This window comes from Festucalex cinctus, chromosome 15, assembly GCF_051991245.1.
Source record: "Festucalex cinctus isolate MCC-2025b chromosome 15, RoL_Fcin_1.0, whole genome shotgun sequence".
In the NCBI taxonomy this organism is placed as follows: Eukaryota; Metazoa; Chordata; class Actinopteri; order Syngnathiformes; family Syngnathidae; genus Festucalex; species Festucalex cinctus.
The window spans coordinates 25,164,184-25,189,753 of NC_135425.1; the positions used below are offsets into that span (position 1 = coordinate 25,164,184).

General features: G+C 39.8%; 4 protein-coding genes across 8 annotated transcripts in view; 2 read left to right on the top strand and 2 right to left on the bottom strand.

The window, feature by feature from the left end:
* The first annotated feature begins 43 nt into the window (after positions 1 to 43).
* LOC144002898 (histone H2B 1.1-like) lies at positions 44 to 857 on the top strand. Its single transcript, XM_077498580.1, has one exon. It carries the CDS (start codon positions 55 to 57, stop codon positions 433 to 435), a length of 381 nt encoding a protein of 126 aa, XP_077354706.1. The 5' UTR covers positions 44 to 54; the 3' UTR covers positions 436 to 857.
* Positions 858 to 1,474: 617 nt separating this feature from the next.
* LOC144002899 (histone H2B) lies at positions 1,475 to 2,023 on the bottom strand. The gene has a single exon (XM_077498581.1). It carries the CDS (start codon positions 2,018 to 2,020, stop codon positions 1,646 to 1,648), a length of 375 nt encoding a protein of 124 aa, XP_077354707.1. The 5' UTR covers positions 2,021 to 2,023; the 3' UTR covers positions 1,475 to 1,645.
* Positions 2,024 to 3,530: 1,507 nt separating this feature from the next.
* The window catches only part of LOC144002890 (leucine-rich repeat-containing protein 75B-like), a 42,374-nt gene continuing 20,334 nt past the window's right edge, over positions 3,531 to 25,570 (top strand). The window contains exons 1-3 of one of the 3 annotated variants that reach the window (XM_077498571.1): positions 3,531 to 3,636; positions 22,403 to 22,594; positions 22,917 to 23,045. In XM_077498571.1, the coding sequence (XP_077354697.1) occupies positions 22,418 to 22,594; positions 22,917 to 23,045 (306 nt within the window). In that variant the 5' untranslated portion in view covers positions 3,531 to 3,636; positions 22,403 to 22,417. Of the gene's footprint in view, positions 3,637 to 10,611; positions 10,696 to 21,657; positions 22,595 to 22,916; positions 23,046 to 25,570 lie in introns of those variants that run through there. The other 2 variants (XM_077498573.1, XM_077498572.1) reach the window with 2 other exon arrangements.
* LOC144002886 (glutathione hydrolase 1 proenzyme-like) lies at positions 5,055 to 24,050 on the bottom strand. 3 transcript variants are annotated; one of them, XM_077498557.1, is made up of 15 exons: positions 23,719 to 24,050; positions 19,106 to 19,250; positions 14,909 to 14,972; positions 13,818 to 14,013; positions 12,926 to 13,056; positions 12,762 to 12,851; positions 11,451 to 11,643; positions 11,192 to 11,355; positions 9,922 to 10,071; positions 8,887 to 9,023; positions 8,516 to 8,703; positions 8,323 to 8,450; positions 7,525 to 7,637; positions 6,871 to 6,984; positions 5,055 to 5,727 (listed from the first exon to the last, which is right to left on the bottom strand). In XM_077498557.1, exons 1-15 carry the CDS (start codon positions 23,838 to 23,840, stop codon positions 5,581 to 5,583), a joined length of 2,082 nt encoding a protein of 693 aa, XP_077354683.1. In that variant the 5' UTR covers positions 23,841 to 24,050; the 3' UTR covers positions 5,055 to 5,580. The 3 variants fall into 3 exon arrangements, with proteins under 3 accessions (XP_077354683.1, XP_077354682.1, XP_077354684.1); XM_077498556.1 differs by having other exon boundaries at positions 5,056 to 5,727; positions 19,106 to 19,253; XM_077498558.1 differs by lacking the exons at positions 19,106 to 19,250; positions 23,719 to 24,050 and adding an exon at positions 16,969 to 18,071 and having other exon boundaries at positions 5,059 to 5,727.

The window sequence follows — 25,570 nt, forward strand, 5'->3', positions numbered from 1 at the left end:
GAACCCCGACTCTAACCACAACGCTCATCATCATCGTCCAACTCGCAAGTCAGTATGCCTGAACCCGCCGCCAAATCATCAGCGCCCAAGAAGGGCTCCAAGAAAGCCGTCACCAAGTCCGCCGGCAAGCCCGGCAGGAAAAGAAGGAGCAAGAGAAAGGAGAGCTACGCCATCTACGTGTACAAGGTGCTGAAGCAGGTCCACCCGGACACCGGCATCTCGTCCAAGGCGATGAGTATCATGAACTCGTTCGTCAACGACATCTTCGAACGAATCGCTTCCGAAGCGGCTCGGCTCGCTCATTACAACAAGCGCTCCACCATCTCGTCCAGGGAGATCCAGACCGCCGTACGTCTCCTGCTACCTGGCGAGTTGGCCAAACATGCCGTGTCCGAAGGCACGAAAGCGGTTACCAAGTACACCAGCTCCAAGTAGAATCTCCCGGTTTGATACCAACTCAACGGCTCTTTTAAGAGCCACCCACTTAGTTCGAAGAGTATTTCTTCTCTGTAGCATGTTAAGTGTTGGCGGTTTGCTCGCTAAATGTAGCGCCTTTCTGAAGTTTAAAAAAAAAAAAAAAAGTGACTAGCGACTTTTATTTTTTAACTCGTAAGTTTTGACGTTAGTCCAATTACTATAGCGACCATGATTGTATCAGTTACGCAAATTTGGCAATGACGTCAATTATAGCGACTTGCGTTTTATTACTTTTGAGTGTTTTCCCTTTTTCTTTTTTCCCTCTTGTTCTGTATTTGTTCATTATATCTTGAGTTTTCTGGTAAACTCTTATTGTATTCTTTTGAGTTATTTGCAATTAAAAAGAGAAAAAATCTTTAGCAAGTAAACAGGGAAAATTAGCTACTTTATTACTGGGGAATTATTTCACCTTTGGTGTGATGGTATATTTTATCTTTTATTTACCAATGATTAACCAAAATAAAACAATGCTTTAATACAATTTCAATTGCTTAACTAGTACAGAAGAAAACTGCTTTTAGAAAGAGTAGCCCTGAGGGGAGAAAAAACAAAACATAGGTTTGAGACCCAGTTCTGCCATTCTGGTTGATTATAACGCCACTTCTAGTAGTCAGAGGATGTCCAAAATAAACAAAACCCTTTAGTTGGAACTTGGAACCCCTGGAAATTACATCTATTGGAAAAACAGTGACATCACAAATATTCTACAATACTTACTAGCTGACTTAAAATGAACGTGAATTCAACGAAGTAAACAGCGCTCAAGATCAGGTGTAGTCTCATTTATGCACAGACAGGCTTGCTCGTGACGGTCGGTGATTGGCTAGCTGAGGCGGGGAAGCAATTGACCAATCGTTGAAGATGTTCTGACCACTCTACTCGGCTGCTGTTGCTGGGCGACGTACCATTCGCCATTTTGTTTTCTTTCCAAGTGATGTGACGCAAGCATGGATTTAAATATTGCATTTGCACTTTATAACTGTGTACATACAAAAAATAACGACTTGTACTGTTATTCAGATACATATGAAGCAATTTCAAAGCTTTTGGAATTTGAGTTTTTATAGCGTTAACATATATCACAACAGCAGTTGGAACGCGTACTCTTGATGAACAAGTGGGTGGCTCTTAGAAGAGCCGTTGGATTTTGTGGAAACGCTGGAGCAGTTTACTTGGAGCTGGTGTATTTAGTGACGGCCTTGGTGCCTTCGGACACGGCGTGCTTGGCCAGCTCGCCGGGTAGCAGGAGACGCACGGCTGTCTGGATCTCCCTGGAGGTGATGGTGGAGCGCTTGTTGTAGTGAGCCAGACGGGAAGCCTCGGATGCGATGCGCTCAAAGATGTCGTTGACGAACGAGTTCATGATGCTCATCGCCTTGGACGAGATGCCGGTGTCCGGGTGGACCTGCTTCAGCACCTTGTACACGTAGATGGCGTAGCTCTCCTTCCTTCCCTTCTTGCGTTTCCTGCCGGGCTTGCCGGCGGACTTGGTGACGGCTTTTTTGGAGCCCTTCTTGGGCGCAGACTTGGCAGGTTCAGGCATGATGATGACAGAGTCGGATGAACCTGATGCGGTTTGAGTCGGGGGTCTTATAGACGCCCTCATGCAAATAGGGCTGTGCCAACGCCACTTTCTGATTGGCTGAAATTAGACCGCACCACGGTTCCTTTGTGACACGTTTTCTTGACGTTTAAGCATAATGTTCTTATTAAAATGTATCACATTTACACTAAATATTGTATAAAGGTTTAAGAAAGACATTGATGTATGCTGTAGCTTCTACTGTGATTCTCCTTGGCAATGTTTTCTGGCCTAGGCTGTGTTCTTTTATAAGAACGTATTTTGACAAAGATTTTGTTTCATTTTGGAAAAATGTTATTTTTGGTTTTGTTGAAAAGAGTGGAAAAGGCAAAGAATTTTTTTTGTATTTTATTTATTTTGGCAAAATTTCACATACATAAGTGTACATTTATGGGAATTATGCATTCCTTTTTGGCCTTCATTAACTAACACAGGCCTTATTTTCTGTTAATTAGACATTGTAAGAATAAAAAGGCAGTAATTTGACATGTTACCCCTAATGTTTAGTTTCTTTTTGTTTGAACGGTACAATAAAAAAAAAAATATTAAAATGGTTTTATCACCTCGTTACTGACGGGCTTTGCCCCTGTCCAGACATATTTACAGTTGGGAAATCTAATTTGTGAGCGTCTCCAACACGACGACGCCAAACGCTTGGAAGCAGAGTATTTATCCACACTGGTGCAGCTCCGTGATTGGCTAGCCGAAGCAGGGAAACGATTGTCCAATCAGTGAAGAGATGCTGCACGTTTGTAAGTACCTTCCGTTTCCTGCCTTTTCCAAGTAATTACATGGAACACTTAAGAGAGACATTTTGAGTTTGGTGACATTTATTTATTGTTGAATTTACCATTAAGGGATTTAAATGTATATAATACACTATTAAAAACTGTCATATTACTAGTACACGCTCACATATACTCTACAACGAAAATAAAAACAAAAACAAAAACATTTTGATTGGACACTCTTGTGTCTATATGTCCACCAGGTGGCACCATTGTAGTTGTCCTACGCACTCAATCTGTGGTCTGCTCTCAAAAAGTTTTGAGTGGTTCATTTGTTGAGTGATTTTGTTGAGACACGTTCATAATATTTATCTATAAAAAAATAAAACAAATGCAAAGTTATTTCCAAATTCAGTTAGGATCTAAGCAGAAATATGACTTTTGTGAAATAAAATCACAGTCGTTATTAATTAAACATTTTAAAACATTACCTGTACTGTGACTAAAGGCTTTTATAAATAGTGACAGTCATTATTCATCTGTATCATTAACACTGTTGCTGCCGTCAAAGGCAACGCTCATTTATTTAATTGTTTAATTTCATAATTTTTGTTTTGGTAGTAAAATAACAATAAATGCAATTCGTTATTTTATGTAAAAAAGTTAAATTAGTCATAATATTCCGATAATCTCATTTGAATTGAAACTTTATTGAAAAGCGGAAAGGACATTTCCTTCCGCCATCCGTTGCTAAGGGACGCTGTTAATTGACGCACCGGAAGGAGCTTGTCCAGAAGACGTGCTTTTCTGTTAAGTTATTATTCCTTTTGAGTGAATGTGGCCAGTGAGGTAAAGTTTGACATTTCATTTCTTAATTGTTTATTGTTGAAGCCGCTTTATTTTGTGTGCTAATCGAGCTTATTTCCGCTTTTTTTCCCCCTTAGTTCTGACGGCATTGTTAGTGTGTTGTTTCGAGACATGTAGACGATATAAAATGTCTGTTGAAACCCAATAATGAAGTTGATTGAACTCAAAGGTCATAACAAACACTGTAAATGGACACACACACACACTCAAAAATGTGCGTGTAATGTTCAATCGTCTGTCTGGCCAACGTGAACTTTGAACCCGCTTTTTGACAAGGTGATGTATTAAAACGCACCATCACAGTGAATGAACAGAAACGATAATGTTGCAATATGAATGACGTCATTTCTAGTTGACCTCCAGTGCCTGAAATTTTCAAAAATGTGAAATGGTTTTCGAAAACAATATTTTTTGCCGTCTGAATTACAACGCTGGTGTGACGCCATCCAAAAAAAAATGTAATTACAACCACTGCAGATATTTCACAGTCGAGGCGGAGTGAAGAAGTTGTGCGCGTGCGCGTCGCATAAAGTGTCAGCAATACGTGCGTGTGGACCTGAGGTGGTGCTTAATTAGGCCTCGGAGGCATGAAGCAGCCCAGACTCCAATGTCTCCTTGTCTTCTTAATGACTAATTGCCAAGATGCTCAGCAAGTGGGGATCTTGATTCCGTTTTTTGTTTTTTTTGTTTTTTTTAAAGTGGTTCAGGATGTGCTTGGGGAAGCTTTGCATGAAATATTCACGCACGCCCAATTTCGGGCTTTATTGCGTTTGCAGAGTGCAAGGTGAGGATCTCAACGAAACTTGGTCAACAATGGGAAAATTGAACCATTAATTGCTTATTTTATTATTAATAGGATGAGAGAATCTCACTCGCAGTGTTCTCAACTCGTGTTTCCATAGCACAGATCTATTTTCCCATAGATAATGGGGGGGGGAAAAAAATCAAGATTTTTTTTTATTATTTGGTCATATTGCTCAGCCCTACGTTGAGGTTTACTAATTTAAAATTGTTTTAAAAAAAATCAGCTTCAAAACAGTAAATGAAAGCAGATTGATTGTCTCTATGTTGAATCAAAAATAATTACTTTGGTAAACAATGAGCAACATTATTGCCTTTTTTTTTTTTTTTTTTGACGTTACTGACAAAAAAAAAAAAGTAATTTGGATTTGAACACAGTCATTTTGAAACAATTTAAGGAATGGAAATCAAAACGTGTTTTTCATATCTGATTCATCGACAGACAAAATAATCAACAAATTATTTGTTATTTCAATAATCGGTACTTTGCAGCCCTAATCTCAACTGATTTTTTTTGTGAGATCCCACACCTTGCAACGGCTGAGTTAAAAATGAGCAAAAAATTCTGAGCTCTTTTAAAAAAAAAAAAAGAGCAAATGTATAATTTGAGTTTATACTTATTGCACATTTCATGCACAAGGTAATTCAATGCGCTTTACATGACTAAAAGTGCAACTTTTTTTTGTGAATTTCATTGAATTTCTGTTTCACTTGTGCTACCATTTTTTTTTTAAAATTTATTTATTTTTTTTTATTTTTTTTAGCGCTTCCTGAAGAAACGTCCTTGAAAGAGCAGACTTTTATGTGGATGTGACAATGACATCTTTTAATGGGCAACAATGAGTGCTAATGATTTCCAAAAAAAAAAAAAGGCCTTCATAAATAGCAAGGAATCGTACACTTTTACGATCGGGCAAAAGGTCACAGACAAGCTGTGCTTTCAAACAGTCACAGTCGCTCCTTTTCAAAGTCGTGATGACGGCGAGGTGATGTCCAGTACAACACACCAGGAGCAAGTTCCAAAAAAATAAAATAAAAATCGACACTCATAAACTTATTGTTAGTCAGAAGGTCCAGGAGTCTCGAATCGTAATTTCCAATCACGTCGGCGTTGTGCAGATGAGCTCAGTAGCCGGCGGCGTACGCCCACTTGCGAGGGTCCGACTGGGCGTGGAGTCCGTCCTCGTAGCGGACCACCGCCTGCACCACGGCCCCGCTCGACTTGAGGAATTTCGTCTCGTGGTTTTTCTTCGCCAGACCCTCCATGATGTTCTGCCGAGACAAAGCGAGATGTCAAGATTTTATTATTATTATTATTATTGTATAGTGGGCGAGGATCCGAAGATCTTTTCCCCGCCGTTATGTGCTGGGGTTGGATCACAAAGCGCAGGCACAAATAAGATTTGAACTATTTATTCACATCGAGAGGCGAGAAACAACGAGAGGTGCACAGAGGAACAGAGGTAACAGAAGTAATATTCCAGACAGGCTTCTAAAGACATTGAATCGATCTGATTGGTTGTGGCTAGACATGTTGGTAGCGGGACTGACATGGAATTATCTGATTGGCTGTTGACTAAATAAAGTAATCAAAGATTCCTGACATCACATAGCGTCTTTACCAGTTGAAACTAGTTACATCAGTTCAAAACAGACACTTGACCACACTGTCATGACCCAAACATAACCCATGCATGACCCTAGTCAAGACTGTAAGCATAACCCTTGCATGACCCTAGTCATGACAGTACTTGACCCTTGCATACATGACAGTACCTGACCCTTGCATGACCCTAGTCATGACAGTACCTGACCCTTGCATGACCCTAGTCAAGACTGTAAGCATAACCCTTGCATGAGCCTAGTCATGACAGTACTTGACCCTTGCATACATGACAGTACCTGACCCTTGCATAACCCTTGCATGACCCTAGTCATGACAGTAAGCATAACCCTTGCATGACCCTAGTCATGACAGTACTTGACCCTTGCATACATGACAGTACCTGACCCTTGCATAACCCTTGCATAACCCTTGCATGACCCTAGTCATGACAGGAAGCAGAACCCTTGCATGACCCTAGTCAAGACAGTAAGCATAACCCTTGCATGACCCTAGCCATGACAGTACTTGACCCTTGCATACATGACAGTACCTGACCCTTGCATAACCCTTGCATGACCCTAGTCATGACAGGAAGCAGAACCCTTGCATGACCCTAGTCATGACAGGAAGCAGAACCCTTGCATGACCCTAGTCAAGACAGTAAGCATAACCCTTGCATGACCCTAGTCATGACAGTACTTGACCCTTGCATACATGACAGTACCTGACCCTTGCATGACCCTAGTCATGACAGTACCTGACCCTTTGCTTGACCCTAGTCATGACAATTTCCTGTTGACGAGACTCACTTTGTCAAAGTCGGGCTCGGCCACCGTGGCGTTGGGACTCAGCTGGTTGTGGAGCCGCGGCTCGGACACGGCTTTCTCCAGGTCGTAGTCGAAGAACAGCGCCTTCACGATCACCTGGGACGCATACAATCGTTACAAACGTTGATGATGGAGAAAATGGATCGATTGATGTCTTTAACTCATTTGCTCCCAAAAACGTATAAAAACGTTCTATTTTAAATATTACCAGTGTCCCAAAGACGTAGTTTCATGCTTTTTAATTTTTTTTAATTTTTTTTAAGAGCATACAGAAGACTTTTAATGCAGCCTCTGAACTTAAGAGAACGATTGAAGCAATGGTAGTTATTGAAAACGGCCAGCAGGTGGCAGAAGATTATAAGAGATCAACCATGTTGCAACAAGCTGTTTTCCCCACTGTTCTAAACAGATTTGTGAATAATGATCAAACTTTGCTATATTCTAATGCTAATTTCTGCAAAACAGAAACAGATAGAAATCTACTTTTTTTTTCCTGATGAAAGAAGACTCTAATCTTTCTTTGATAGGTTCCATATTTTTATAGTATAGTAGGGCCTTGCAAAATGAGTCAAAATCCAGTAAAACAGCCGGGAGCGAAGGGGTTTGCTTCAGTGAAAATGGCTGGTTAAGGGTTACCTGAGCAACGGAGGTCGTGATCTTCGTACCACCAGAGCCGCCCACCACCATCTTCACTCGGCGTTGTTTGTCGAAGATGATGGTTGGACACATGGAGGACATCGGCCGTTTCCCTTTGGAACAGCATCAAACATTAGTGGAGTCAGTTTTTTTATTTTTTTATTGATATCAAGGGTGTCAAATTAGTTTGATATCGAAAAGGATTCAGCAACCTTTCCTGTCAAAAGAGACATTCTAGGCCAAATAAGCCCCACCATTTTTTTAATTTTTTTTAGACATTTTATGGCTTTTTTTTTTTTTTTGCTTTTTTTTTTGCTTTTGTCGTTTTTCACATTTTGGGAAATTTTGTGGGCATTTTATGGTAATTTTCAATATATATTTTCTTTGTTTAACTTTTTTTGGGGGGGCATTTTATTAAATTCTCTGACATTTTTGGCAATTTCATGGACATTTTATGGTAATGTTCTACTTCTTTTGGACATTTTCTGTTCACTTTTTGGTCATTTTTAGGTCATTTAAAAAAAAATGTCATCAACCTTTCATCTCTTTTTCTGACAACTTAAAAATTTGGACTCTGACATTTTTGAATATTTAAATATTTAAAAAAAAAACATTAATTAATTTAAAAAATATTTAATTAAAAAATATAACTATATAATGTAAATGTAAATATAACTAAAATATAAAAATAAATTGTAAAAAAAAAAAAAAAAAAATGTAAATGCCTCAGGTTGTATAATCCGCAGTTATATTAGTGGTTGTACACAGAGGATAAAGAATATACGCCCGATAACCAACCTGGCCTGATGAAGTTATTCGGCGACGGGGGCACCCCGAAACCGTTTGTGATCAGCGGCGAGCTGAAGTCGTCCATCTCGTTGTTGAGGAGGATCCCCGTCGACCTCGACATGACTTTGGATCCCAAACTGCGGGCCGACAAGTTGAGCGTTTTTAAGAGCGCTTTGGAAACGCGCCGCCGAGAAGGCCGTACTATTGGTTGATGGTGCTGGTGGCCGCCACGGCGCTGCCGTCCTCTGCCACCACGGAGAGGTGCGAGGTGCCGTGGTCGTCGGGCAGGTAGAACTCGGGTTCGTAGTAGCTCATCTCGTGGGTCGTCCAGTCGGTGATCTTTGCTCGGAGCTCGTCGGCGTACGACTGCGAGGTGATGTTCTCGATGACCTTTTTTGGCAACGAGGTCAAGAAAAAGTTTTTACAAAGGAAAGTCCCATAAGACAAAATGTTGTATGCTAGCAGCTAAGAGCTAAAGTGTAACGTTACGTTCCCGCAAGTGATCATCTTGCGACTGATTAACTTGAGGCGAAGATTTCGAAGGAAGTTGGAATGATTGACAGGCGTCCTTACGTCGCTGATGTTGAGGTAGGCGGGATCTCCGAGCAAGGTCCTCTTTGCGTAGGCGAAGCGGAAGGCCTCCGCGATGCGATGGTACGTCAGGATCGTTTTCTCGGGGCTCGCCACGCTGTCCGACGTCAAGTTGTAGCCTGCGGAGGGGGGAAAAAAAACAAAAAAAAACGTGTGCGCTCGGGAGCATCGGTAAAAACGTTTGAAATCATTTCCGATAATTATTTTAAAGGGATACTTGACTCATTGAACAATGAAAAAATTGTGTTTACTGACCAAACCCAGAAAACAGGTGAGCCATGATTGGTCGTGACCTACTTCCTCAGCACAGGTGATGTCATCATCAGTCGACAGCAAGTAGAAAAAATACTTTTTAATGGTATTAATTGTACATGAAAAATAATGAAGTTATCAAATTAATTGTGGACAAAATATGAACTTTTCACTGCTGAAAATGGTTCAATGAGTTAAGTATCCCTTTAACTATTTTACTGCCACACATTATGAAACAAAAAAAAACAAAAACAAAAAATACTGCCATTTCGCCGATTATGAACATTCATCAGATTCCATCACATTTCACTGTAATTCCAGACACCTGCAGCCCTTTGAAAAGAGACACAATGCTGCCATCTGCTGGCCATAGTGAGGTGGCTGTTTTTGATTCCACAACCCATTGACCAGGCAGTGCTGCACTTAGACGTTGCTCCGTCCATTGAAGAGAAGAGAGAAGGAAAAAAAAAAAAACGTAGATGACGTAACTTCATGTTTATGGCAGCATACGTCGTGATGTTACTAATCGTTATTCAACATTTTTGGCAGTAAAAGAGTTAAATAATTGACAAACTCATTTAATATTTTCAGAGCAGATTATTATTATTATTATTTTTATACTGCCAGTCTACGCCGTCATTCCCGTTTCAAACTGGCAAAAAAAAAAAAAAAAAGCGACGGCGCCTCACATGAAAGCTCTCCTCTCCCACTCAAGGTGCTTTTTTGGGACCAAGCGTCCGAGTTTTTTTTTTTTTTTTTTTTTACCGTTCAAGATGTTTAATATCAGCGAGAGCACAGGGCCGCTGGCGGGGGCGTCGGGAACGGCCATGGTGTACTCGCCCACGCTCACGCTCAAAGGCGCCTCATCCAAGACGGGCGCGTAATCCCGCAGATCCTCCGTTGTGATGATTCCGCCTGTGATGCGCGGGCGAGAGACAAAAAACAAGCGTCAACGCGCTTGGACTCAATCTGGGGGACGCAAATCCGTCACGGCGGTAAAATTAGACGCCGCCGAGAGGCGGGGGAACAGTTTGCTGGGACGCGTTCGAGGACATGACAGATAAAGAAAAATGTGCCGTCTATCCTGATATAAACAGTTTTATAAAGTCGAGCACAACCAAATTGGATTTTTAAAGTAATAATAATAAAATTCTGATAACTAACTGATAATTAAATTAACTGGCCTATTTAACTTTAAAAAAAGTACTTGTTCTGTTTGTGATTTAAAGTTAGTAAATAAGGTAGACTAAAATTGTTCTGTTTGTGATTTAAATTTAGTAATTAAGGAAGACTAAAATAACGTTAGTAATTCTACATATAGTTAAGTATTTTATTTTACTATAGAACGCTTTATTTCAGAAAAACAAAACAAAACAAAAAAGAGAGCAGGAGATCGAAACAGGAAGTGACATCTTCAAACCGGAAATCGCGTCGACGAAAACAGGAAGTGTAGGAGCGAGATCGTCAGTGACAGAAACGTGAGAAACAATCCAATCCAGTGCAATCCACACACATCTAACGCCTTTGGTAGCATCGTGGGTATGTACAACTTTGCAGTGTTGTTTATCCACATTTCTGTGGCATTATTATTATTTGAAAGGATGTTTATTTGATGACGTTTATAAATACGTTTTGCTAGCACTCGCTATTTGTGTTAGCTTAACACCATTATAGTAGTGATTGAGAAAAAATAGTCATACTAAAAAAAACACACGGCAGATTAATCAATTAATTTTGACAGCTCTAATTTGTTTCAACTTCACAACATAGAAACAAATCGGCAAAAATCGACCATTTTTGGGGGGGAAATTTGCATGTCGTTCACATTGTCTAATGTAATGTGTTTAAAAAAAAAAGACATTTTGTTTCTGTTATTATTAAAAAAAAGCTAATATTGACCAATTAAATCAGCCATGCGATTAATCGGTCACACCACAATGAAAAGTGAACATAGAGTATTTTGTTATAAAAGAATCAAAAATGAAAAGAAAGGAAATTATGTGGGTTAAAAAAAAAAAAGAAGAAGAAGAAATACCCGCAGCCTGAATATCAGCCACCAGATTTGTTGCGATTTCACCGTGGTAGAACGCATCAGCGCCCCCTTCTGCTATTCTCCTGTAAGTGTCTGCAAGCTTAAGAAACCTAATCGTGTCGTTTTCTTTCAAGACGTCGCCGCCGCCTCCGCTGCAGAAAACCTCACTGCGAAGAGAGAGAATTTTTTTTTTGTTTTTTGTTTTGTTTTTAAAGTCCAACAAACATGGCTGGAAAACGACAGTCGTCACGTCTCATCTCACCACAAGGCTGCGTCTTTGATGATGGTTTCCTTATGTCGGGCCAGCGCCAAGGCGAGCGCCCTGCCTAAAGGAAATCCTTTCTCCGCCAGCTCAATGCTGGGCTGGAACAAATCCTTCCAAGGAAGTTTGCCGTGTCGCTCGTGAGCCAGCTCGTAACCTCGAAGCTCTCCCGGAACGGCGATGGATAAACCTCCTGGCGAGCAATAAAAAGCAGCGGGATGGCATCGTTTTTATGGCCTCATTATGGGAAGGATGAGAGATTACGAGCGGCAACAAATGATTAAAAACGGCGTGTGACACCGTAATCTTCAGCAGATCAAACTCCGTCAAAGAACAAAATCTACGATATTGAATGAAGAATGCTGTTTTCATCGACATTTTTGAAATATAAAAACTGCATTTGTCAGCCAATTAAAAATTCTAATTGTAATAATTCATAAATTAACTCGCGCTTAATCGCAAATTAATCACACATTTTATATCTGTTCTAAAAGTACATTCAAATAAAATAAATTTAAAACCAATTAAAATCATTTATATAAAAAAATTAGAGGTATCATCCAATTAAAAAATGTAATTGTAATAATATTTCATAAATTAACTCACGATTAATCACAAATTAATCACACATTTTATATCTGTTCTATAAGTATATTTAAATAAAAATACATTTAAAACAATAAATAAAGTGTATATATATATATATATATATATAAAAATTAGAGGTGTCATCCAATTAAAATTTGTAATTGTAGTAGTAATAATAATTCATAAATTAACGCATGATTAATCGCAAAATGATGAGGATAGCTGTGTTAAAGGTAAATGACCATCATTTTTTATTCTTTGTTTTTTACATTATGCACAACGCTCATTTTTGTGCAGTAATCTAGTTGTAACATGTATTTGTTACATGTTTCGATGCATTTTTTATGCTTTATAAAACATTTACGTCTGAATTTTGGTCGGCTTGGAACGGATTAAGACATTTACATAAAAAATGCGTCTCTACTTACAAAATTTTCTACTTAAGAACTTTCTTCCAGAGCCAATACATTTCGTAAGTAGAGGTACCACTGGATATAAAATTAGAGGTGTCAGCCAATTAAAAATGTTAATAGTAATAATAATTCATAAATAAATTAATTCGCCAGTACATAATTTCCCAGTAATTCATAAAGTTATTTGAAATTAAAAATGAAAAATGGAGGAAAAAAAAAAAAGCATGTGAGCTTTGATCCTTTAGTTAAAAAAAAAAAAAAAAAAGGTTTCATCAACCTGAAATTGGAATTCGTGTCGAGTCCAAAGTACCTTTCTGGGACAAATCGGTGCTGTTTCCAAACATGTTCTCTGTTGCGTTGCGAGGCGCCGTCTCCCGAGCGTCGATCGTTTCCACTTTGCCTGCGCGCGTCATCGTTCTTATTATTATTATTATGTGGCGAGTGAGTTATGAAGTCCAGCCGTTGACGGCGTACCGCTTGCTGCGTTGTAGATGGTGATGAAAAGGCCTCCCCCGATGCCCATACTGTGAGCGTTCATCAGGCCGACGCACAGCAAGGCGGCGATGAAGGCATCGACGGCCGAGCCGCCTTTCTTCAGTGTGTCACTGTTAAAAAAAAAAAAAAAAAAAAAACGCGCACAAACGCCAATATTAGTTTTGCAACTACAAGTGACAAACGAGAGACTTTCAATTGTGAGGCTTTCAAGATATAATCTGTTTTGCGGACATTTTTTTTTTAAATTTAATTTCTAAAATGCTTTGACTTGTGAGCAAAAACTTGAGAACTTAGTGCGTTAATTATGAGTTCATTTAAAGTTCCTTTAACGTCATTTTTTTGTTAAACGCGCGATTAATGGCTGCGGGAATTCTAGTCGCAAACGCAGCAGACACATCTATATCAAAATTTAGCAGGAATAAATGTACGTATATATTTGTGGAGAATGGGGTCAAGTTGTATTTTTCAATTTAAAAAAATGTGCAGAATTTCACACGTTACTTCATGTTAAAGATTAGAAAGCTCTTAACATGAAAAAAAATGCACTGAGCTGTCAATTAGGTTTTACAAAGGCAATTATGCCATCTAGTGGCAGAAAAATGACCAACACAAATCAATAACACTTAGTATTACCAACAATTACCAACACAAACGATTATTCCGTTTGTTTTTTACAATGCAATACATCTTTTCAATTTTAACTAAATTTTATGAATTATTATGAAATTACAGCATCAATGACAAAAAAAGATGCAGCCATATCTCTATTAGTGTAACATTTTTTTACCTCCGCTTTCATGTTAACAAGAGAACGAAAACCTGGGGGAAAAAAATGGGATAATTTTTAAAGTGAGCGTGTGCGCGTCCTCGCCTGCCGATGACCGAGCACGGCCCGGCGTCCGCCGCCACGGCCGCCCTCAGGTACACGTGGTCGCTCGGGCGCGACTTCCCGCCCACGCCGAAGTAGACGCCCAAAAAAATGGACACGGCCGCCAGCAGCAGCAGCGCCACCGCCAGCACGATCGTCACCTTCACCATTTTGACACGCTTGCTGGAAGCGTTGAGATCTGAAAACGTAAAGAACAGTTGCAATGTCAGGAATTTGAACGGGAGTAGAACAAATACTTACACAAAAGAATTGCTCGGTAAGCTGCAGTAATAATCACTTTTTTTTTTTTTTTTTTTAATAGGATAATGAATATATGCCCATGTTATATTGTCTATTTACGTATCAGTGCACTGTTTTGTGTTAAACTATATGGAACTTCAAGATGGCCGCCCTGTGACTTCATGGCGTGGCGTGTATGGGCTATCGGCTATCTAGTGCTCTGTTTTTTGGAATATTTTTTTATTCCTTTTTTTGTTTTTTTTGTTTTTTTGTGTAATTTTTCCTCCTGTTTTTCTGACTAATTTTTTCCCTGTTGTTTTTTTCTTTTTTTTTCTTTAAATGATAAAAAAAATACTCGGTAAAACAGAAAATAAATATTCAGAAAAACAGAAAAATAAAAAAATAAAAACTCAAATTTGTCTGAAAAACAGGTTATTGTTTTTTTTTTCCAAGTTAATGCAATACACTTCCGTACATAACTAAAAACTTCATGCATTTATTTATTTTTATTTTTTTTAGGAGGGGGCGTGGCTAAAATAACACCCAAGTCTCCCCTCCCCAACTATAGAAGAACTGGAGCTGTTTAGCGAGCGGTCAGAAGTCTTATTAGTTACCCGCCAATGAGTGCAAGTTGGCCTTTGTACTGATTTTATTTTGCTATTCACGGCGGCTAGCAATAATTAAAAATCCAGAAATAATTACGCCCATGAATCAGTTTTCCATGTGACCTGTGTAGTCGTATTTTAATGTTAATCAGTTACTACATTATTTCATTAGCGTAAGTCGACCATACCGTAGCGTTCAACAGTTTGCAATCCAACGGGTGACAATCGGCGAGCGTGACGCGGTCTTACCTTGACTGGCGTCCGGGTCCTCTGCCTCGAGAAGCTCGCTCCTCGTCGTTATGTTGGCCGCAATCTGTAAACCAGGTGATAATGCCGCACTCGCTCACTGTGGCTTTTTCAATGTGTAACTATCGCCGGAGTCGTAAACGCTTAAGCCGGCCCTCCGTTAAACACCTTTTTTTTTTCTTTTTTTTTTTAAATGAAACGCACATCACCCGATAGGACCCCGACGCCGCCTCGCACGACGCAGGCAAAATGAAAATGGATTCATCATTTTTGAACGTGACAGGAAACCATATTCTACCGCGTTCTTTTTCAGCAGCGTTTGCCAGCTTTTGTAGTCTCGCAGTAATAGTTTGGTTGTATTAAGTATATAGAAGTAGTGCTATTTACTAGTTGTGTTAGTGCATATGATAGTAGTAGTATTAGTAGTAGTGGGACCAAATATACTCTATTTCAAAGTAATATTTACACTTAGAAGATAGTAAAATAAAGAATTGAAAAAATAATAGGGTGGTGGTAGTGTGGCAGTTTCCCAAGATGGTTGTGAGTTTGTTCCTCAACCCTTGAGTGACTTTTATTTTATTTTTTTTCAGTTCTTCATTTTACTCTCTTCCAAGTGTAAATATTAGCTGACTCTAAAATTAACTCTATTTAATCCCACTCTAAATAGTCATTTTTACGCTCGAGGTAGTATGAGTTGTAGTAGTAGCAATATTTAGGTGTATTCATACTAGTAGCAGTATTTCGTGCTATTAGTACTCAACAACAATATAAACGCAACACGTTTGTTTTTGCTCCCATTTTTTATGAGATGAACTCATAAGATCTAAAAAAAAATTCTTCCACATACACAATATCAGATCTTTGACTTCATCTCATAAAAAAAAATGGGGGCACATACAAAAGTGTTGCGTTTATATTTTTGTTTAGTACTAATAGTACAGAAATTCGATACATGTTTGTATGTGTGTAGGATAGTCTGTAGTAGTAGTATTTTGTGATAGTAGCAAGTAGTCCTGCCATGTGTAGTAATATTTAATTGCATTTATAGTTACATTACTAACCATAATATTACTAGTAGTTTTACTGTTGGCGTTTTATTTTTTTTTGTTTTTCATTGTATTAATAACAATAGTTGTTTTTGTAACTTGTAGTATTATTAGTATTGTAAGTATAATATTGTGCTTTTGTACATAACAGCAATGCATATAAACCACCTACAATCGCTAATATTTAATATTGAGGCACTTACTTGCTAATGCAAGCACACATTGATCGCTTCACGAGCAAATTCGGTTCCCCTTCATCTGACAATCAGCATAGATTTGAAACATTAGAAGGCCAAAACATCCCTCATGAAAATTAAATTGCACTAATAAAATAGCCACTAGGGGGTGCTAGATCTGCACAAATGGAAATAAATCAGACATTTTTTTTTTTTTTTTTTTTTTTTTTTTTTTTTTACAGATGTGTTCCTTTTAAATATTGTGAACATGACGACGACGATATTGTGGCAGTTTTAATATCACGATATTGCCCTTATCTTGACATCCCTAGTATTTAGTAGTAGTAGCAGTAATAGTGTTAACAGTAGTAGTAGTAGTTATATTTTTTTGGTTTCTGAGTAGTTTTAGTATTGGTAGTGTTGGTCTTTTTAATAGTCGAAGTAGTCATATTTATTATTACTTTTACTGCGTTTACTATTAGTAGTAGTCTTGTTTAGGAGTAGTAGCAGGGGTTATCTGTATTAGTGTCAAACAGTAGTGGTAGTGGTGCAGTATTTGATATGCAAACTCTAAGCCGGTCCCCCTTAAAATAAATCAGTAAATAAATGAATGAATAAACCTTTAGTCCGGACACACACGGTGAATGTTAGATCACCAGAAGAACCGAGTGAGCATGAATTAATCATTAAGAACCCGAGCGGAATCCACATTCGGCCGTGCGACTTTGTGCTTCGACGTCTCCGCCACAAAAGATTAACTCTCCAAGACGACACGCGTCACACATTATTGGCCTTTGGCATCGCCCGACAACAAAAAATGTGAAGCGAAGCGCCTTCTCACCGGGGAACAAAGATCCACCAATCACCACGTGGGGGTGGGGCAGGAGGACAGAGGATCATTTAGAACCGAACCGGGCCGGACCGGGATGGCGCGTCGGGGTTCCCGGCGAGTGGGAATGCGGGGTCGCACCAACCAGGTGTAGAAACGCAACCACCCACCTTCTTTGAGCTCAGCCAATCGGGGGGAAGCGTGGCCCTGGTGGGAGAAGCGGGCACGCCGCCCGCTTGACTGGCCTTCAAACTCGTTGACAACAAGTGCGAATCCTGATTTGCCACTGGCTTAAAAGTCATGCTGGCATGAAAACACCCTTTATCTATCTGTAAATATTTCCACATTGAAATGAACAGAAAAAGGGCATTTGTGCGTTTTTAGACTTGCTCCAAAATAAATAATTAAAAAAAAAAATTATCAAGGAAAAACAGTACTCTATCATATTTCATAAAAATAGATATTATTATTAAATAGAATATAAAAACAGTTTTTGCATCATGGTTTAATGCGGCAATCCATTTCATTGTGCTGCTCCTACTCATTTAGTCCTCAAAAAACGTATAAATACATTATATTTTAAATGTTTTAAGTGTCCCAAAGACGTATTTATACGTTTTTTTTGTTTTGTTTTGTTTTTAATGCTAGAGCATACAGAAGTCTTTGATGCAGCCTCTCAACTGCAGAGAAAGGGGTGAAGCAATGGTAGTAATTACAAAAAACGGCAGGCAGGTGGCAGCAGAGTATAAGAGATCAACCACAATTCCCCACAATTCTAAACAGATTTGTGAATAATGATGAAACTTAGCGATAGTCCAATGCTAATGACAGAATGAATGCCTATCATTATTGTTCTATTATGGCTCAACATCAATGCTAACCATTAGCATTGTTTGCTAGCATTAAGTTAAGCTGACTTCATTTTTTTTTTTTTTTTTTTTTTTTTTGCTATTACAGAACAACTGTTAAGTAGAGAAAACATACGTGTGACGTGTAACATCAGTGCTGACGGGCTCGGTTTCGTCCTGTGTGAAGTGCTGTCTGAATTATATTTCATTTCACTGATAAGGACTTTTATGAGTATTCGCGCTGTGGTGGATTTTACGGTTATTTGCGCCCCACTTGGCTCCGGCTGTGGAAACGTTGCTTTTTTTTTTCTTTTTTTTTTTTGTGTTTTCCCAGCTGCGGCCCGGGAAAGCTTTAACAAATTTCCACATTTTTGTTTCATATGCAGTACTGTAGACAAATGTAGATGTTGGCATTGCTTCTCAATTATTCTCTGTCATGCCCCCACCCAGGAAGAAGATCTCTGGGGGAAGACAATTTTGATACAGCAGAATCTCTACTACACATTGCATTTGTATTTTTTCAGACTTAGACATATCAATATCGTGATACTTTGTCTCCCGATAGATTATCGATACGCCTACGCGAGTATCGCGATATTTGTAGTTAATATACAGCCACTATAACGTCTCCATTGTTGATTACTTATTGAGCAATTACTTGGCGGGCCACTAGGGGGAGTGCTTCGTAAGAGTGGCGGTATCTTCAATTTTACATTATAAAACATATTTTATCTTTCGACTTTTTGAAGCACACAATTTCTGAGGAATATTAATCTCAATTTAATTCTTGCAAATTTGTCTAAAATTTAAATAAAAAAAAATACATTTCTCTCTCGCTTGGCCTGCTACTAAATGCTGTCGAGTGATTCTGGAAATGCTTTCGTTGCGCAAGGTCAGGCCATGAGCAGCTGTTTTAGAGAGCGCTCTTCTGATTGGCCGAGAGCAAAAAAGCGCGTGCACGGGGGATGCGAGGGGGAAAAAAAAGGAAGGTGCACGAGGGGGCTTGTCGACAATACGCGCAGACTGCTCTCTGCGCATCTTCCCCACGTTGTCGCGCTGCGTGCAAACTTTCCTCGGCATGGATGCGTTTGCGCGCGCGGGGCTGCAAAAGTGTCATGCCTTCACGTTTATGCGTAACAACAACAAGGCGCGCTCTCGGGAGTGATGGGCTCCAAGTTGAGCAGGCGGAGGAGTCTGCATTTGGAAAGTAGATGGAGCAAGAGACGGCGGCAGCGGAATGACACGCCGGTGCAAAGCGACAGAGGCGGCGGCGGCGGCGGAGGAGGCGAACTGTTGTTTACCTCCTTGATGCTCAAGTCGGACAAGCTGCCGGCCATGCTGCGCAAACGCGACCACAGCCCGTACGTCAAGCGGGTGGCTTGGATCCGCGACATCCAGCGACATCTCCGGGAGCGCAGATCCGAGCAAGCGGCCGAAGTGCTCAAACTGCTGAGAAAGGCAAGTTGGTGTCATGGGTTAGTAGACGCGGCCAAGTTGCACCGGCTGTTTTCCTACTTTGTTCTCAATTTAAGAGCCCCTAAGGTGACATGGTAGGAAAAAAAACAACAACTTTGCGTTCCATCACAAAACAAATTTGCGTTCTCTCGCAAACATTGCGTTCCCTCGGATTTTTTTTTTTTTTTTTTGCGAGGGAACGCAAAGTTGCTTGTTTTTTTCGCTTACTGTGTCACTTTAGGGGCTCCATAACACTTCCGGGTCATCTTCCGCGTGACCAAAAGCGGCGAAGATGGATAGTGTGTATCGTCGCTTCGGGAAAGCTTTTTATTTATGTATTTTTTTTAACCCCTTTTTATATATTTTTATCAACAATAGAAGCTTACAGAAGAATTGAAATCGCTTCGGGAAAGCTTTCCCCCACTGCTTTGTTTCATGTTTACACGCTCCACCACCCTCGTCGCTTTTGGACACACGGAAGATGACCCGGAAGTACATTAACGCGTTTCAAAAAAAAAGGCGTCTTCTTGCAAAAAAAACGAAAAAAAAAAGTTATCTCGCAATCTTTGCGAAGGAACGCAAAGTTTTTTTTGTTTTTTTTTTTTTTTGTTTTTTTCATACCATGTCACCGGGGCTCCGTAATACAGCGTGTAATGCATGACGTTTTAAAATGTACACACATCAAAAAACAAAACAAAACAAAAAAAGCAGACTGGGTTCATCTTACCAAAGGTTGGGTTAATTATTTTGAATTATTTTGAGAGCTGAACATGAACAGCATTTTTGGACAGTTTTATTGCTGGATTATTGCCATTCAAATCTCCACGATTTCCTTCATTTTGGGAGATCGGTGTTCGTCCGATCCCTTAAAAATTCACCGATCTTTTCCGCCGATCTCATCTCCCACCTCAGTCAGCCACTGTCGTCTTCTGTTGAGATGACTAATTGGTTTTTCTTTCTTTCTTTTTTTTTAGAGAGAACAACTTAATCAGATGCCTAATATTGTGGGGAAAAAAATGTGTTTACCTTTACTCTCTGTGAGTCAGCATACTTGTTTGAGTTTTATGAGGTTTTGATGGTATCTGAAAAAAGCATCTGTTTTGTCTGCGGGACATCGTGTTTATTCATAGCCAAAGAGCGGAAAGAACACAGGGTCCAGAAAAAAAAAAAGGCAAATGAGGAGCATTGAATTAATGTTCAACCTTGAAGGTTTTTTTTATTTAAATGTGTGGTTGTTATTTTGAATGTAATGCTTTTGCTTTTTTTTCTCCTCTAAGGGCCATAAATATTGAAGTGTGATTGTTTATGAGCATATGAGAATTTGTGTATTACCTAAATACCGTAACTTGCCCATCCCTGATTCAGCTTCTTGCTTTGTATTAGATTTTTTTTGAGGTGCTGCGGTGATAACCATTTAGCTAACAAGTTATGCCTTCACCCCGAAAATGCATTTTCCATTTCGATATTCCACTGCACGTGGCTGCTCTAGAGAGCCTCGTTGTCAGCTGCGAGTGTGCGCATGTCATAGAAAGGTGGAGTGATGAGGAGTCATTTACCCCGACTAGAGGAGGCGAGAGTGAGCGCCGTTTTTAGAGCTCAGCTTGAGCTTTCCGCTTCCTCTTGCTAGCTTTGCACTGATCAAAGGCGGGGGAACAGTCGCGGATGCTCTGACGGGAGCACTTCTGATCAAGAGAACTCCCCCGTTGTTTGACGGAGGGGGAGGAGAGAAAAAAAAAAAAAAAAACAACAACCTGAAAGTAACATCCGGCCCCATCTGTAGCTGATGTGGCACACATCCACCGTACAGTGAAGGCGAGAAACAACGCTTGCTTGTGTTGCCGTGAAAGCTTTAAAGTGGAATGGCAAGTAAGGCGTGGGACGAACAGATGTCTTTAAGTTGATATTTGCGTGAAGCTGAAAGGATGTGACTCACGCTTCAACTTCCTGGAAGACTTTCTGACCGACGGCGTCTGCCCGTTGCGCGCTAGCGAACTCCATTTATATAGTGAGTCACACACACGATGAGGAAGGACCCTTTTAATTGCGGGCTCTCCCCGCCTTTTATCTCACTGATCTGAATAATATGACTGGATGGCAGATATAGGCCAAGACTTCTGAAGTCGCGAGGCCGCCATATTGCTCCTCCCGAGAAACATTTGAGACGGTACTGTACTGAGTAGAAACAGCATGATTTATGATGTTTTAAAATTTGTCAAACATGAACAAGAGGACTTCAGATAATATACAACTTGCCTTAAATACATGTATAATATTTAGAGGCGGAAACTTGTATGTTATATGTACCAGGGGTGTCCAAACTTTTTCCTCTGAGGGCCACATACAGAAAAATAGAAAGCTGCAAGGGCCACTTTGATTTTTTTTTTTTTTTTTTTTTTTTATTAACACTTTTTTATTTTTTTATTAACACATTCATTGCCAGACCAGCAAAAAATGCATCATTTGACGTCTTTTTTCCGTCCATGGCAGTGAATGAGTTAAACATGGTAAAAATCAATGAAGCAATTATAAATTGTTGATATAATGTACAGTTACTTATTGAAAACTGCTAACAGTCACAAGGCAAATAGTGACCCCTGTGTGCCACTATAATAGATACGCCTCTCCGCTGAGCAGCAGCTGATCCCAACTTGACATTCTGAACCACAAGTAAAAGATAAAGAAAACGGCACTCTATAACTGTATTTTGTACATATACTTATGAATTTTCGGATGTGCGGCGACCCTTAATCGTTCTTTTAATGACATGACGATAATGTAATTAACTCATTCAAACCCAAAGACGTGTAAACACGTTTTTTAATACTTTGTCCTTCACTCCCAAAACTGTATTTACACATTTTTATGTTGTTTTTTAATGCAAGAGCATAGAGAAGGCTTCTGACATGAAGAGGTGGCTTAAAGCAATGGCAGTTGTTACCAAAAAATGGCCAGTAGGTGGCAGCAGAGTATAAGAGATCAACCATGTTGCAACAAGATTTTTGTTGTTGTTGTGTTTTCGACAGGAATGTAAATATTGATCAAACTTAGCTATATTCTAATGCTAATTGCTGCAAAATTGAAACGTATACAAATATCTTGATCAAAAAACGAAGCCTCGGAATTTCTATCTGCTTGTGTTGTAGCTGCGCGGCGATACAATGGAGACTTTGGCCTCCACATTGAAACGATGCGTATTGGAAGGCGGACTGGCCCCGGAGGATCGGCCCCCGGCATCAGGGGACTCCCACCGAGTCCAGTGTAATAAATCAAGTCAGAAGCCGGAGGAGGAGAAAACGCTGATGGGAGTTTTCCTGCTCGACGTGCCCCCTCAAAGGGTCTGTCAGAGCGCAGAGCATTACATAACCTCGACACCCCCCTCACCCACCAGCCCCCAGTCTGTACTACGGTGTACGTTATTACAATATTTGCCAAGCTGGTGGTTTAATCTTTCCGAGTTGTACAGTTTTTAAGCATAATTTAGCAGTCGTTTCGAGTTTGAGAGCAGATGCAAATACGTTTCAGTCCCCAGAGACGTCCTCTGCTTTTGCATAGTTTTGCTGTATCTCTTTGCTGTATGTATTTTCTTATTGGTCTTGCTCGATATCAGCAGTAGTGGAAAGCAGTGGAGGAGAATTATCGTCTTTCGTCTCTTCCCAGGATTTGGGACTGCAGGGAACGTCGCTCAATGACATTTTGTACAAGAACGCGGCTTTCCTCAACCTGGTGGACCCCATCTCGCACGAGCTGCTGCTAAGTTTGGCCCGAGACCTGCAGTGTCCTAAGAGGGTGAGTTTTATTATTTAAAAAAAAAAAAAACGCTATCGATCAATCATCGATATGCCTACGCCAAGTATCGCGATATTTATAGTTAATATACAGCCGCTATGAACGGCTCCATTGTTCATGACTTATTGAGCAATTACTTGGCAGGCCACTAGGGGGAGCGCATCATAAGAGTGGTGGGGAAATGTACGCAAGTCTTCAGGCGAAGAAGACTCATGAGCTTACGTTTACTTCTGTAAGACATTTCTGTCCAGCAAGTGATTTGGTTTTGCATACTTTTTTTTTTTTTTTAAATGAAAAATGTGTATTATATCAACTTTAAAACATGTTTTATGTTTCGACTTTTTTGAAGCACACAATTACTGAGGAATAATAACACGTTAACGTGCGCGAGTAGACAGGGAAACTCTCGATGGTCATGTGATTGACACCTGTCTAAACCAGGACACACGGACAGCATAATGTCAGCTTTTAAAAAAAAAAATATATATATGAATTAAGAGCATAGTCCGTTTTTTTTTCCTGCAACCCAAATGTTATTGACTCCATGTAAACATAGTCAGAGTTTTCACCTGGGATGTTTACTTTCATTTTTTGCGTCTCCTCTGAACACACAAAAAAAATAAACAATAATAATCGTCTTGCTCTCAAAGAGAAGCGCCAGATCACGGTTTACCTGCCGCTCTTGTGCTCGCCGCGTTCAATGGTGAAAAAGGTCACTCGCGGGGGCTTGGGGACCCTCAGTAGCACAACGTCGCCTTGGACCGTACTGGAGAAGCTGGCGCTGCCGTCCGTCATCTTCCCAGGCTTGCGCTCGCCGGTCTTGCTCGTTTATGAGGAGACCGTTTGAAAACTAAACAAAGCAAAACAAACAAGTGCAACAAAATATCAATACAGCTCGCTGGTGCTTGAGGCCGATGTCTCCACATGGAAGCACTTTGTAAAAAACAACGTCTCACTGTAAAGTTTCAAGTGCAAACATTATGTGGGGGGGGAAAAAAAAGAAAAAAGAAAAAAGTGGAGCTTCTAATTGGGGCCAGTAAATAGTAGCCGAAGCTGTTCACTCATGTTCTACGAGTTTTTAAAGGCATGCATACAAATCTGATGTTTTGTTGTGGGAGTGGCTGGAATGTGTGAATTCTTCACAGTTGGTCCCGTATTCAAACCTCTCTCACCACTTCAGCGCACAGCAGCGCAGTAAAAAAAAAAAAAAAAAAAACAACAACCTGCAGTTTGTATTTTTTATATTATCTTCCTATAAACAAATTAAAACTTTATATAGTACGTGTGGTTAACTCATTTACTCCCAATAATGTATAAATACGTTTTTTTAATGTTCTAAGTGTCCCAAAGACGTATTTATACGTTTTTTGTTTTTTTTTTATGCTAGAGCATACAGAAGGCTTTGACGCAGCCTCTCAACTGCAAAGAACGGTTGCAGAAATGGTAGTTATTACACAAACGGACAGCAGGTGGCAGCAGAGCAAAGGAGATCAACCAGGGCCATGTTGAAAAAAAGCTCAATTACTCACAATTCTAAATAGATTTGTTAACATTGATTAAACTTAAGTTATATTCTAATGCTTATTGCTGCAAAATGGAAACAGATGGAAATATATTTTTTTTTTCCTGACGAAAGAAGAGACTTTAATCTTTCTTTTGACAGGTTTCATGTTTTTATAGCAATCGAACACAATATTCTGTGAGCCTTGCAAAATCAGTTAAAATCCAGTAAAAAAAGCTGGTGAGCGAACGGGATTGCGAAATGTGAAAATGGCGGCGAGTGAATGAGTTAAGAAATGTTTGGAATGGTTTGTAACCACTCCTAGAGCGGCGCAGACCTCCCTCTCGTCGGGCAAAAAAAAAAAAAAATCATAACCCAAGTTGTTTTCCTAAATGTCCTTATTTAAAAAAGAATTTGGAATTTACTGTATTTTTTTTTTTTTTTTTTTTTTTTTTATGTATTATGACTCATGATAAATCCAAGTGGGCACCCCAAGCTCACCAGTGGCATACGAATAAGAAGCCCCCCACTATAGAAGGCACTAAGAAGGGGAAGACACGAAATAAGCCGAGTGGCTGTAAATCACCGAACGGACCTGGCAGCCATTACCGTTATCTGGCATCGACAGTTTCGGAAAAAAAAAAAAAAAAAAAAGATGGGCTGCCTAAAGATTAACTCGCCGGGAGCTCATTTTTACTCACTGGGTCCAAGAGGATAATGACCTGTGAGCAATTCCAATCTAATCCCTTGTTTGCGTTGGCAAAGGGAAGCCCGCAAGGATTGGAGAGGTTGGCAGAGGCTGACTGGCGACCCCGAGACAGGACACAGTACGTGGACGTGACTGGCCTTTGGAGAGGGTGCGTGCGTGTCATTTTCGATGGGCAGCTGCTGTTGCTGTGGCCTGTTTAACGCAGCAGTGACATGTACTGTACAATGGCACCGTTTTTGTTCTTCATAAAAACAGGATAACTTGTAAACAAGATTGTAAAGAAACAGTGTGTGTGTCATTTAAAGCTGCAGTCCG